The following is a 13,757-nucleotide window of genomic DNA, read 5'->3' as shown; positions in this document are numbered from 1 at the left end:
TGCTTTTGCAACTGGACTGACATGAAATGAAACTGATCTGAACTGACATGTTACCAGCAGTACAACCTCTTGGTTGCCTAATGCATTTGACTTTAAAAACACTGATTTTATTTTTAATCATAAGAACAACCTCACCCAAAGGTCTAGTCAATCCCCTTAGGTGGTTTGATCTGCTCCAAGACATCACTTTAATGTGTAGAAGATATCTCATCCTCTTACTAGATACAGGTGGCCTGACGCAAGCACGCCTCTTGGCCAACAGGAATCAGGCTCCGTGACGCAGTCTCTCCTGTGGACCAATAGGAACGCGTACGGATTAGCTCATGTTAATAAAACCCCCGGCTGCCTCTGCAAAAGCACTGAGTTTGACAAGAGTATTACAACCGTTGAACTTCACTCAAGTTTTTTTCTGTTACACCTTAAGCAGTGTTTTAAAGACAAATTAAAAGTAGCATTAAAACCGACTTTGAGGAACCCAAGCTGTCACTTTCAGGTAATCATGGAGCGCCCCAAACAGAAACAAATGAATCAAACTGAAAATGAAACAGATGCCGCGATCAATGGACACTTTGACAGCCGGGTGAAGATGCCCGGATGGAGCGCCGGTGGTGCCGCCGGGGACCCGAGCACCGTGTCGTCCCCCAGCGTGATGGAGAGCTGGCGGGAAGAGCGCACTCGCAGTCTGGAAGACAACGAAATGAGCCTGCCGAGCATCGCCGCGGCTTACACCACTATCCTCAGGGGTCTCGGGGAAGACCCGCAGCGACAGGGGCTGCTCAAAACTCCGTGGAGAGCCGCCACAGCCATGCAGTTCTTCACCAAGGGGTATCAGGAAAAAATCATTGGTGAGTTGCGAAAATGACTGACAGATGAAAAGCCGTGTGTTCACTTTTTGTTTTTAAGCACAATACCTTTTTTCTTCCTGAAGTTGAGATATTCTTAAGTGTCGGTGTTTTATTCTACTCTCGAAGAGAAATAAACATGATAAAACGTTAACATATAAGTAGGCTACTTTACTTTTTTTATTACACTAACGTTCACAAATGCGTTCTTGGATTCAAAACCAACTAGACAGAGCGCGAGACAACAGGGGTATAAAGTTGTTTTTACAAATGTTTACAAGTAGCCAAGTTCATTGAGTCGGATTTTTATTAATGAATCAGTTGATTTAGTTTAAAAAAAAGTCTGAACTGACTCAATGTGGATCTGGTCATGGTTAACATCACACTGGAGGTTAAGAATGTTTGAGAAGATTTTCTATAAAAACAATTTAAATGTGGGTCTGTTACTCATATAAAACTATCATATGACATCAGAAGACTTGGAATATAATGTTCAAGTCATATGGACCACTTTTATGGTGAGTTTGAGTACTTTTTGAGACATCATACTCATTTTATGGAAAACATCAGCCAGTACGTTCTTCAAAATCATGTCATGTATTTTCACAATGAAATATGTATTTTCAACACAATTTCATGGCAGTTTTTGTCATATTTTGGAATTGGTGGCTATGTACAAACTCATTTCGTACATTTCACTGACGGTTAGGTTTCAGGTGGACCTTCATGCTTATGTTTGTACAAATGCTTATGAAATCGACCTCCTAAAATAGTTTTTTTTTTAATGAGATGCTTTGACCTAATTATGATGCAGAGAGTTGTATAACCCACAGACCATTCATCTTTTACAGACTCAAGCAGTGTCAAGCATAAAAGTATTTCCTCAAACTCTTCCATGTGCCCTCAATATAAATAACTGGCCCAACAGGTACTCCAGCTCAAAGCAAAGGTTTATCTTGCGTAATTGTTCACTGGTCACTCTCAGGCTGTTGTCTAAGTGGTTGAGCCAGGGTGCTGCCCACCATCCCAACACCAATAGCATCCCCACATAGAAAACAGCACATCTGGACCTGGTTTGTGTAGCATTTTTAGGGCCCATGCATGTGGAATATATTAATGTTGCTTTTTTACCCCCCAAAAAACTCCTCGTTAAAGCAGACTGCCCTCAATGACCTCAAAACACTTACATATGCATTGCTTGAACATGGTCCACAGGTCATAGGTGGTAGAACATGCAATGTCACGGTGACGGAAGGTCTTCGTCTTCGATGAGATTGGCTAAGGTTTGCACCACCCCTACAGCTTCTTGAATTGTTCTGGAGTAGTTTTTTTTTGTCTCCAACAGAAAGTCATTTGCAGTGTTGGGACAGCTTTGATGCAGAAAACTAGCGAGCTCAGTGGGTTTGTGTGAGGCTGTGTTGCATTTTCATGTTTTTATGGGTGGTGGTGGGTGACTCATGAGTTAATTCTCTGAGAAAAGGAAGCTGTTGGCGCTTGAATGTTTTTAAGGAAATTAGGGATGCGCGATACATCGGCCAGCATATCGGTATTGGCCGATATATGTTCATTTTTAATGTTATCTTTATAATGTTATCATTATACTTATGTGCTTGGGACATGGCGAGACTTTTGTTTTTATAATCAGGCTTTTAAAAATTATATTTAGATTTATCTGCCAATATATCGGTTATCGGCTTTCAAATATAAAGAAATCGGTTATCCTTATCAGCCAAAAATTTGATATCGGTGCATCCCTAAAAACTTGAGCCATTTGTCGATATGCAATATGTATCACATTCTCAATGTTTTTCAGTAATTTCGACCAAACAGCCATTGTAGACAAATAGATTCAAAATGTTAAATGTAAGCAGTAAAATACAAATAAATCTAGTGTAAAATAACTTTTTACATTAAATTAACACAAGGAAAAAATCATTTATATAATAATTTATACACAAATATATATAAATATAAAAAACAAACAGCAATGTTTACATAGATTTGTACTTAAACATTTTAATATATAAGATATAACAATGCCAATGAAAATGAATAGTTGTATCCGTTTTGAACACCATTTTGCTTCTTAAATTTATATCAGATGGCAATAAAATAGCTTAATGCGGCTGTATTTATACAGCATTCAGTTTTATACGAGCTGTATTTATGAACGTGAAATAACGATTCATTTTCCTGTCGATTAATCTATCGATTATTTTTCTGATTTATCGAATAATTTAACGATTACGAGATAGTAGGCTACATTTGAGCCTGCTATAAACATCAATAAACATTTTGATGATGGAAATTAATAGTTGAATCCGTTTTGAGCACCATTTTGCAACTTAAATTTATATCAGATGCCAATAAAACAGGGCTGGAACTAAAAGATTATTTTTTCGATTAATCGCGTCTCGCAGCAGCTCGTACAAAACAATGCTGTATAAATGTGGCCGCATTAAACACAAAATATAGGATTCGATCTCTGTTAAAAAAAAATTCCACACTTCAGATCTAGCTCGATATTTTTATAATAACGGCTGATCTTCAGCATGCCCGGGAGCGCCAACATGCGACGCATTCCACTCAAATTGACTAATTTACTTAATCGAAGTAATCGGTTACGCTGGCACGTCGTTCCAGCCCTACAATCAAACATATCTGTCGTAATGCTACTCATGAGTCACAGACAAAAGGAAGGAAGGATTGTGAAATGAAGAAATTATCATTGCATTATTATTATGTATTATGTCATTATGTTTCCTTACAGTTTATGGTTTGGTCATGGTCTCATGTCCCATAAAACCATTACAGGTCATAGAGACGAGTGATATTGCTCCGATTACAGCGGTTTACGCAGCTCAGTACGGTTTCTTTCCTGCATTACCCATCATTATGCCGCGTTGTCCCCTGCCCCCACTGGCTGGACGGATGCCTGTCTCTTATTTAAGAGATGGAGATCAAGCCAAGCCCTCAACAGCAGTAACATTACCCATAACCAGAGCTCTGCTTGTTGACATCTTCACAATTTCAATGGGTTTCTATGGTTACTTATTGTATTTCAAGTGTATGTTTGCTTTTTAATTGTGTTTGTGTTTAATTGAGTGTGTGTGACGGTGGCAGCGAGGCTGAAAGATGACTTCGAGGAGATGCTGATTTGATTTCCTGTTCTTTTTTTCAGTGCCACCACCGTCATACGTGAGACCTTTTCGTGTGTTGTGCCTGTGCATTTGAAAGCGGCTGTTTGTTTAGGACGAGACTGATGACAGTTGTCTGTCGTAACAGCTGCTGCCCTCAGGTTAAACTCAACAGAGATGCTCAGATCAGCTATAACGTTTACACAGCACTGCATGCGCATATGATCGGTTTCTGTAAAGCAGGCTGGTTAGTGGTGACCAGAATCAGTTTAAATATTAACAAACGTTCGGGAAACCATGAAACGACATGGAAATAACCACTTTTATGAGGGATGCTATCAGTTTGTCAGTGGTGGTTGCATAACTATTATTACTATTGCTCATTATCAGTTTTTAAATCTTTTTTTCCCCCCTACAGACAATAATGTTACCTCAACTCATGCAGCTTTCTATGTGATCTGATTTGTGATTTTGGGGAAATCTGTGAAATAATTCCCAGAAGCTTAGATTTAAAGTAACTTAGTCTCATCTAGTGACCAGAATATCACAGATATCACCCTTGCGACACCTTAACAGCCAGCCACAACATGATGACGAGTTTTGCACGAGCGAGCACTGCTCTTTTTTTTCTCTCTAGAAAATGTACAAAATATTTGTTAGATTTAAGTGCTGTCATACCTGTCCTGTGGTCATAAACAGCATGACAAATGATTGCTTTCTGCCTTTTTCAATCACACAGTGACTGCACAAAAGTGGCAACAAAATATGGGAGTCACATCTCAACAAAACCCTGAAGCTTCGCCATCGGTTTGCCATGTTTCCACGGAAACCTTCCCCGAGATAGGCAGCCAGGAAATTAAAAAGCCCCACAAGAAAAGACAGTGCATTCTCAATAGATCAAATGGGATATGTTCGAGCAATGATTGAAGCTAAGAGAAATGACACAGGAAGAGCGCATGGGGTGAAATATAATGATTTCATGATGTCATATCGCTCACCTCATCTTAATTTGTTGTTGTACCTTCTTGTAGATGTCCTGAATGACGCGATCTTTGATGAAGACCATGACGAGATGGTGATCGTGAAGGATATCGACATGTTTTCCATGTGCGAACACCATTTAGTTCCCATTTTTGGCCGGGTAAGACTAATCATTTCCCTTTTGCCTTCATTAGCATATGTCACCCTTGCAGTGCAGTTTTTATGACCATATTTGTGAGACACATTTGTTTTTGCATTAAATATGTAGTTTTAAAAATGAATTTGTCACACCTCTATCCTATAAGGCTTTTAGGATAGGTTATTAAAGGTCTTTATTTAATCTTTTTCAATAAAAATGATTAAAGTAAAATTTTAATTTATTTAAATTTAATATATTATATAAAAAAAAAAATTCATTTTATTTTTTCATTTATTATTATTACTTTTTTGCTTTTGTTATTTTTTTCTTTATGTATTTAATATCCAGGTCATTTTCAACCCCATAACCAAACGAATAAAATATAGAAATGATTGAATTATATAAATTATTATTAAGAATTTATATTTTGGCAAAGAAATTAAGCCTATATGTTTGGAACTATATATTTATATTATTTTCATAAAGCTTATCATAAGTCAAAAAATAGCACTCTCATTACTGTAATGTGGAATCAATACTAATATATTATTCAAATTGTTAAGTATATTGTGAAGCACTGTTGCTCAAGTAAGTAGTGTTGTAAGTCAATTTATGCTGACTAAAAATCTGAATGATTTTTATTAAACTTTGAATTTGGTGGCAAATGTGCTTAATTATCACGACAAGAAATGCATTAAAAATGGCTTTATTTTTTATGCAATTTTTCTTGTGTGTGTGTGATTGTGGAGTGAAAAATGACCTGGACTTTTTTTTGAGAGAGCGATTCACCCACATGAAGGCAGAAACAGTTTTTAGTTTTTTTTGATGCACCTGAAAAAACCTTGATGTGTAATCTGCCAAAGTTAATTAGCTATAATTAAATCTGGAAACAGGTAACGAGAACAAGCTGAAATATCAGATCTGAGTTCCACTGAAAAACAATGGCCACTTTTTATCCTCTAGGTTTGACATTTAGTACCTCCCTCGAGCTCATAGCACCGCAGGTGTCTGCCATTTAAGACAAAAGAGACGCCGTCGATCCTGTCACGCCACAAATGGGCTACTGATGATAGACTGAGCCATTGATCAAGCGCACTGAACGCTTTTTTTTTTTTTTTCACCACTTGCAATTTTGTTTGTCAGATGCTGTTGTAGGGCCGTGGTTTCCGCTTTGTCCCCCGCTGATAGCTCCCTATTCCTTCTCATCTATTTACCTCGCCTCTCTCTCCGCATCTGCAACAAGATAATGACTCGCCAATTTCTTTCAAAGAGGCGTGCGCCCGTTCTCTTTCGTTTTTGTCCCTCTTGCTTGCGCTTCAGCGTCCTCCGTCTCCATGATTGTCCTCACAACACTCTTAGTGTCCATCACGAACACCGAGGCCAACAAGTGCGCTCTCTTACGCTAGAAACATATCTAACGTACAGCCGACACACGTCTTACCTGTTGGTCTAAAATGGATTTCGCCACAAAAAGCGCTGGTAAAGTTCGACTGATGCATTTTAGAGGATGTCGAGAGCAGTTTGCCGGCCCTGAACGAAGGCCAAGAGGTTTTTCAGTGACGCGCAGGATTATCGCATCAGAAGAGAAAAAAGAGAAAATTCTTGCGTGTCTGTTGATGCTGCCCTTTCTCTGGGCCGTTTCATCAAATTGTTGGTGACATTTGAGTTTGATGGCGGAGAGGAGGGGAGGGGTGCGAAGATGCACATGCACAGATACGGCTCTCTCCAGCCACTGTCTGCATGGTTTACTTTTCGTCTGATTCTGTGACATGTAGCTTGCTAGTGCCAATATACAGTTTTGAAACAGGTAATCATGTAAAAAAAAAACGAGTTCTGGAAGAATTGTGTATATAACTCCCATGTTTTGCAGTTATATCTTTCTGTTGTCAGTTAATGTGTTGTGTTTTTCACAGGTGCATATAGGTTACCTTCCAAACAAGAGGGTTCTTGGTCTGAGTAAATTAGCACGGTAGGTCAAATACTCCCAGTGGCCGGTTGCATAAACTGCTTCGACTAGTCTTAAGTTGGCCATAACATTTTTTACTTTCAAGACTGGTCAGTTGCTTGAAAAGGTAGATTGGTCTCATTTGAATCCGAAAAGTAAGACTGATTAGCCCAAACTATTTACTAGTTGGTCAGACTAGTTCTTGAGACTGAGTTAGCGGGTATGTTTATGCAACTGGCCCCAGGTTTCTCACACAAAATGAATGTAAAACCTGTTTTAGAGTCGCCATGAAATCCAAATTGACAAATCTTGTTATTTTATGGAATGTTGCTGTGTTTATTACAAATGTTTCATCTGTGCACATTATTATTTTTATAAATTCAAGTGCCCTTATAATCTTCAATCAAAATAACTTCCTCTCGACATCTGTTTACTGGGATGAGGGTGGGACAACCTGTCACTCACATGACATCACAGCAATAGCAAACCACAAGCATCCAATTAAAGGTTGTATCAGTGATTTCAGGCCCCCCAAAAAAATGATCACATTCATCGGCTGTACGGCTGCACGCGAAGTCGGAGCTGAAGAAGAAGTTGGCTCAAAACCTCACAACACCCTCCCCCTGTCTGTGATTGGTTGGAACACTATTTGTTTTGGTTTTGAGTGGTTGGTGAAACCAATTGTTTTTGTGTGCAGATCTCAGAGCCTAGGCTGCCTACAGAGACGCGTTTTTTTGGCGGCATGCTTATGGGGCGGGCAGCTAGCAGATCGTTAGGAAAGATTAGATGAATGTGATCATTTTTTGGGGGGGCCTGAAATCACTGATAAAACCTTTAATTCCCAGTGGACAAAATCAAGCCCCGCCCTAAATTTTTTCTTGTTCGATAAGCGGTTTCACTCAGATATATATCACAATAGAGAAGAAAAGACATAACTTCCGTTTCATGGCTACTTTAATTATTTTTTTTAATTCTTGCTCGTTGTGTTTACTCAAACACTGGCCTCAAAAAGTATTTAAGCCACTTCCATCTTCCAACAGTCATTGCATTAGAGTCCTAGCAGACTAACCACAAGTGTAGGTTATTACATTACTCTGGATATGTACTACTAATGTTTGACAATCAGAAAGTATTATAAATAATAAATAATTTTTGCCTTTATTTTTTTGAACAAATTCTGTTTCATTCATTTGTATGTGGGGTCAGGAAGATTTTTTAAAAGAAATTATAATTTTTTATTTAAATAGAAAAAAAAAATTCACCTTGGTGAGCGCAAGAGACTTTTTAAAAAACATTTAAAAAATCGTACTGACCCCTAACTTTTGAACGTGTGTGTATATAAAATATACAGGGGCGCTCTGTTTCCACAGGTTTATAAACACAATTAAACTCTTTTAATTTTACATAGTTTACCTTCTCAAACCGCGAATAGTCTATTATTTTATTCCTCATGGATCTTGATTGACGTAAACCAGAGTGAAATGAACAGGGCCTTGTGGGGAAAAATGCCTTCAAAATGAACAAAAATGCCCCTGAAAATGTATGGGGGAAAAAATACCCCAATAAAGATTTCCGGTTTTCATATTTATAACAATGTAGTTAAGAAATAAGCTATCACACAAACAAGAGTGCTGTTTCTCCCCCCGAAAATTATTTTGAAAATGTGATATTGATGTTATAGAACATTTAAACAATAAGTTAATATTAAGTAATTTTAGACACATATTGTCTGTTTTTCCTCCTTCAACGAAAATAGTTTCAAACAAAGCCACATCAGAACGCGTCTTGCAACCCCGTTTCGTTCCTGAAAGAATCAGTGTTTTCCATCGAATTGATTTGAATGAATGAATAATTCAACGACTCATTAATTTGCCGCCACCTACTGGCGGGTTTCTGCTGCACTCATCTCTGGTGGTCGGCACAAGTGTAGGAGGCTCGTTTACTGCCTGCAAAAATACCTCAGTAGCCCGTTCTCAGGGATTGTTTGTTATGCTTCGTGACATTGACAAGTTTAATTACATCTTTATATACTATTTCTATAGACTTTTCTCCCAATACCACCTCCCCCCTTTCAGCACCCCCAATCCAAAACATCTCCCCACGCCCCATTTATGTATTTGTGTGTGTACATATATATATATATTTATTTGAAACTTGCTATCCCTCTTTAAAATATATTGTACTTTTTGTTATATTATGTGGTGCCATTCACACATAAGGTATGGCTTAAGTGTTCAGATTCTTTTGGGCCCATTGCAGGTTCATTTATGTTTTTCTAGTGCCGTATCGAATCTTAACGGATCCCTTCAGGAGTATGCAAATGTATCGTGCCACAATGCAGTGTTTTTTCAGTGAAACCGGCAGCATACGCTCGAGTGAAGGAGATTAATGGCTCTTTTCGCCTCAGGAATGTTGTTCGTGTGTGAAATCAAGATGCACGTGTGTGTGTGTGTGTGTGTTTGAAGCAGTGAGAGTGTAAGTGTCTGTAAGAGGATTAGACACAATGTGTGAGTGACAAAGAGAATCTTGATCCAATTTGACCCCAATACCTGTGGCTTATCCATCTCACAATGTACTAACCGTAATACTCCACTCCACTAATGAAGACATGACAACAGCAGTCATGTAACTCTTACCAGTACCACACACACACACTTAATCACACATGCACACACACAGTCGCATTTCTGATTTCTAAAAGTGGTATCGTTTCATTTTTACGGCCTGTAGACTTTCCCGTTTGCCTTGTGGTTTAACGGATCACTGCTGCTCAAATGGTCAAACATGAAACAGAGTTTTGTGCCAGCAGGAAAAATTCTACTCATTAGTAGTTACATTTAAATTGTTATATATAATCGTTATATATAATCATTACCACAACAACTGAAATCTCTGAGCAATAAAGTTCATGTAATCAAACCACTATTACATTCAACGGAGGTATATTGTGTATAACTTACGCTTAATTATTAACTATGGTTATGCTTTTTGTTTTTCCCCAGGATTGTTGAGATATACAGCAGGAGATTGCAAGGTAATGCTCTTTTTTCCTCCCAAACAAACAATTCTAGCATGGAATATTATTCATACACCTTCCAAATCCTTGTTTGTTTCACTAACAACATATTGTCAATAGTTCTGATCTGTCGGCTTCTCTTATTTCAGTTCAAGAGCGTCTAACTAAACAGATTGCGGTGGCCATCACCGAAGCTTTGAAGCCTGCCGGTGTCGGAGTGGTTGTTGAAGCCACGTACGTGAACGTTCAAGGTCAACATTGTTTTGCAATGCTATATGTCTGACTCGAACTCAAGATTCATTTTCTCTCCTTTCTGTTCTCCAGTCACATGTGTATGGTCATGCGAGGCGTCCAGAAGATGAACAGCAAGACTGTGACCAGCACCATGCTGGGCGTTTTCCGCGAGGACCCCAAGACACGGGACGAGTTCCTGACCCTGATCCGGAGCTGATCTCTGCACTGCCAAAACTCCCAGACCAGCCCCCTTCTCAAACGCCTCAGCGACGAGGCCCTGCTGCTGTGTAACATAGAGTCCCACCCGCCTCGGTAACACCATCTCTTCTCTGTCGCCTGTGTGTGTGTGTGTTTCACTGATTAAGGTTTAGTCAGCCGAGCTGCGGGAGCCTCTGTTGACGGGACTGTGGCTGTTGTTGTAATATGAAAGCATTATGTTCTAGATTAGCACAATTTAACCTCTCTAAACTAACAAGCACCAAACCCACCAAAATGTGTTTACATCTCTTTCCGGTCGGGTCACTTTTGCGCTCTATTAAACGCAATTGAGTTGCCAGACATACACAACAAAGCAGTTTTATTTTCACGCTGTTGAACAGGGAGGAAGGTGGCATTCTGAATACTCAATTTTACTGATATAGAAAGTACTGTCGAGGTACCGCGGTACAGTAATGGTAATGAAAATCACCATGGTACTTAATTATTACCAAAATGCATATTCCTTGATATTTACAAGGTACTTGATTAGACAAGGTAAAGATTATTATGGTATTATAATGGTACATGTCCCAAAAGACATAGTATTACAATAGCACCACTTTTTTTTTTTTTTAAATGAATAATCCCAGACAGGTTTTATTGTTGTTTTACTATGTGCTGAAAATGTATTATGTCTACGCTGTCTTATAATGTAATATTTAATATAACGTGTCCTGTGCATCAGTCAACATTTGTGCCCAAACCCAAAGTCCTTAAAGGGAGAGTTTATCCAAAAATAAAACTTCTATCCTCTTTTACTCACCCTCGTTTAGTCTTAACCCCTTAAAGCCTGACATTTGAAATAATGGTACAAAAAAAATAGTACTAAACCAATTTTTTTTTTTGACAAAATCTAAAAGAAATCGAAATAAAAGTTGTATATGTTGAGCATCCTATTTGATATTAATAGGCTTTATTGGCTCATATACAATAGTATGATATAGTAAGAATATGAAAAAAAAACTACATTTTTGTCAAAAATGAGCAAAAGTTTGCAATTTGGTGCGGTTTCTGATTTTTATATGGTCAAAAATAAGAAAAGATTCTGATAGGTTGTTATGTAAATCAGTGAGATCTTTATAACAGTGTAACACATATAAATATCACTTCATGTCACTATAAAACGGCTTTCGTTCATCTTCGGAACACAAATGAAGAGAGAGATTTCTGTCCCTCCATTGAAAAGCTACGCAACTACCGCTTTGACCCCTCAAAAAGTTCATAAAGAGATCGTAAAACTAATCCATATGAATTGAGCGGTGGTTGTGTGGACTGAAATCTCTCGGATCAACTACGACCATACACTTCACATCGCACATCCTGTCATGTGACTATTGCGGATGGACACATCACGATATCCATGCTAAACCCATATATCGTGCAGCCCTAGTTTAAAACTGATGATTGAATGATGACAGAAGTTTGATTTTTGGGGTGAACTATCCCTTTAAGTGTTTATTATTGCTAGTATTTTCAGGTTTCTTGCAACACTATTATTTTGATGAGTCTGATGTGTTGGATATTACGAGTTGAAGTGATAACCAGGTCCAGCCTTTTGAATATCCTGTCTGTATGGCCATAGATGTTGTTTACACTTTGAAGGTTGATTTTTTATTTCTTGGGGAAGAAAAAAAAAAGACCAAAGGAGAAAGGTCCAGTGGAGGTCAACATAGTATCTGATTTTGCACATTGTGGGATTCATGGAAAATACCGAACATACTTGTACTGATAAATGTGATCTTTGTTATTAAAATATGATTAAAAAAAAGATGGAAACCAACTAAAAGATATTTTAAGATTCTACATTTGTAGAACATATTTTGTACATTTACTCTGATGCATGTTTACCTGTCCTTGAGTATGTGTAATGTGTTTTGAGCATTATTGTTAGAAATATCATTGTAGAAAATTATATTAACCTCAAAAACGACGGATGCTGTGGATTTACTGACACTGTTGTATTGCCTGTGACTTTTTATTATGACAATTTCTTTGAGTGATGGTCTGCATTTATGAGTTCGAATGAAGTTCGGAGTCGTGATGCTTCTGAAGACGCTACGAGATGTTCAATGTCACATTAAGAACATGAGGACTAGTGTTAATCATGTGGCCTTCTTTAAACGAAAGACTCAGTCTTTCAAATACTTTACTATTGATGTTCATCATCATTTTCAGCTTAAAATAATAAATCTTGTGTAAAATATGATAGCATATTCTTGTTATTTTGTGTTTTAGTGGGGTTTTTTTTAATGTGTGTGTGTGTGTGTGGGGGGGGGGGTGTTAGAGAGCAACGTCGTTTATCATGTTAAATAAAGATTGAGGGTGATTTTACTTTTTTTATTATTATTATTAATATTATTATTCCCAATTTCACTTTCTAATCGTTCAACATGTTTTGCATGACCACCTATGTGACACTTTCATTTACATATCATAAAGCTGAGAGTGACTCAGTCTTTTTCACAGAAAGCCCCGCCTCTTGGCAATATAAATCCGTCTCGAGCTCTCTGATTGGTTGAGGTCGAGGGGTCAGTAAATTCCTCACAGAGTAGACTCGTGGTTAGGGCTGCCCTTAATATGAGCAAACAAGCTCAAAGCATAACATACAACAGCTTGTTTGAAATCAGAGAAACACGTGAAGTCCTTTTCAAAAGTTACTCTTTAATACTTTTCGTCTGTGGTTATTACAAAAATGTCAAGCATTTAACACAGACCCAAATGATACACATTCAGTTGGCGGACACAACATCACGGACACATACACACAGTATAGTCTCCCATTAACACACACAAGGCCACGAACCAAAGAGGGAAAGATATTACCGAAATCCCTCTTTTTTTCTTGACTGAAGTCGTTAATTTCAGTAAAGATGTTTAAAATCTGTGCTGCGCTGTGACGCCTCACAGGTAAGCGGTGGGACAAACACCTTCCGATGATGTCATCCACAATGACACAACATTTTCTAAGAGGGTATGTACAAAAAAATTACAAGACAATCCGGTTTCTCACCTGGATACACAGTGTCACACTCGCACAAGTACAGACAAAAATATATACACATCTGCGTGTTGTACAGACAGATATAATTCATAACTTCATAACAGCACTGAAGTACCTAAAGCATACAGATTCCCATGAACTTCCAGCACGCTCCTTCTGAGCCTCATGGAAACGAGAATCAGCTCGTATGGACTTTGTATGATT

General features: G+C 38.1%; 1 protein-coding gene across 1 annotated transcript; it reads left to right on the top strand.

The window, feature by feature from the left end:
- The first annotated feature begins 364 nt into the window (after positions 1 to 364).
- On the top strand, positions 365 to 12,749 carry gch1 (GTP cyclohydrolase 1). Its single transcript, XM_084392458.1, has 6 exons — positions 365 to 845; positions 5,011 to 5,120; positions 7,013 to 7,068; positions 10,047 to 10,078; positions 10,210 to 10,294; positions 10,385 to 12,749. Exons 1-6 carry the CDS (start codon positions 500 to 502, stop codon positions 10,509 to 10,511), a joined length of 756 nt encoding a protein of 251 aa, XP_084248584.1. The 5' UTR covers positions 365 to 499; the 3' UTR covers positions 10,512 to 12,749.
- Positions 12,750 to 13,757: the final 1,008 nt, after the last annotated feature.

The sequence above is a fragment of the Rutilus rutilus genome, assembly GCF_951802725.1.
Source record: "Rutilus rutilus genome assembly, chromosome: 21".
Taxonomy (NCBI): Eukaryota; Metazoa; Chordata; class Actinopteri; order Cypriniformes; family Leuciscidae; genus Rutilus; species Rutilus rutilus.
The sequence above is the reverse complement of the archived record's forward strand: the minus strand, read 5'-3'. Positions and strand labels throughout refer to the sequence as shown.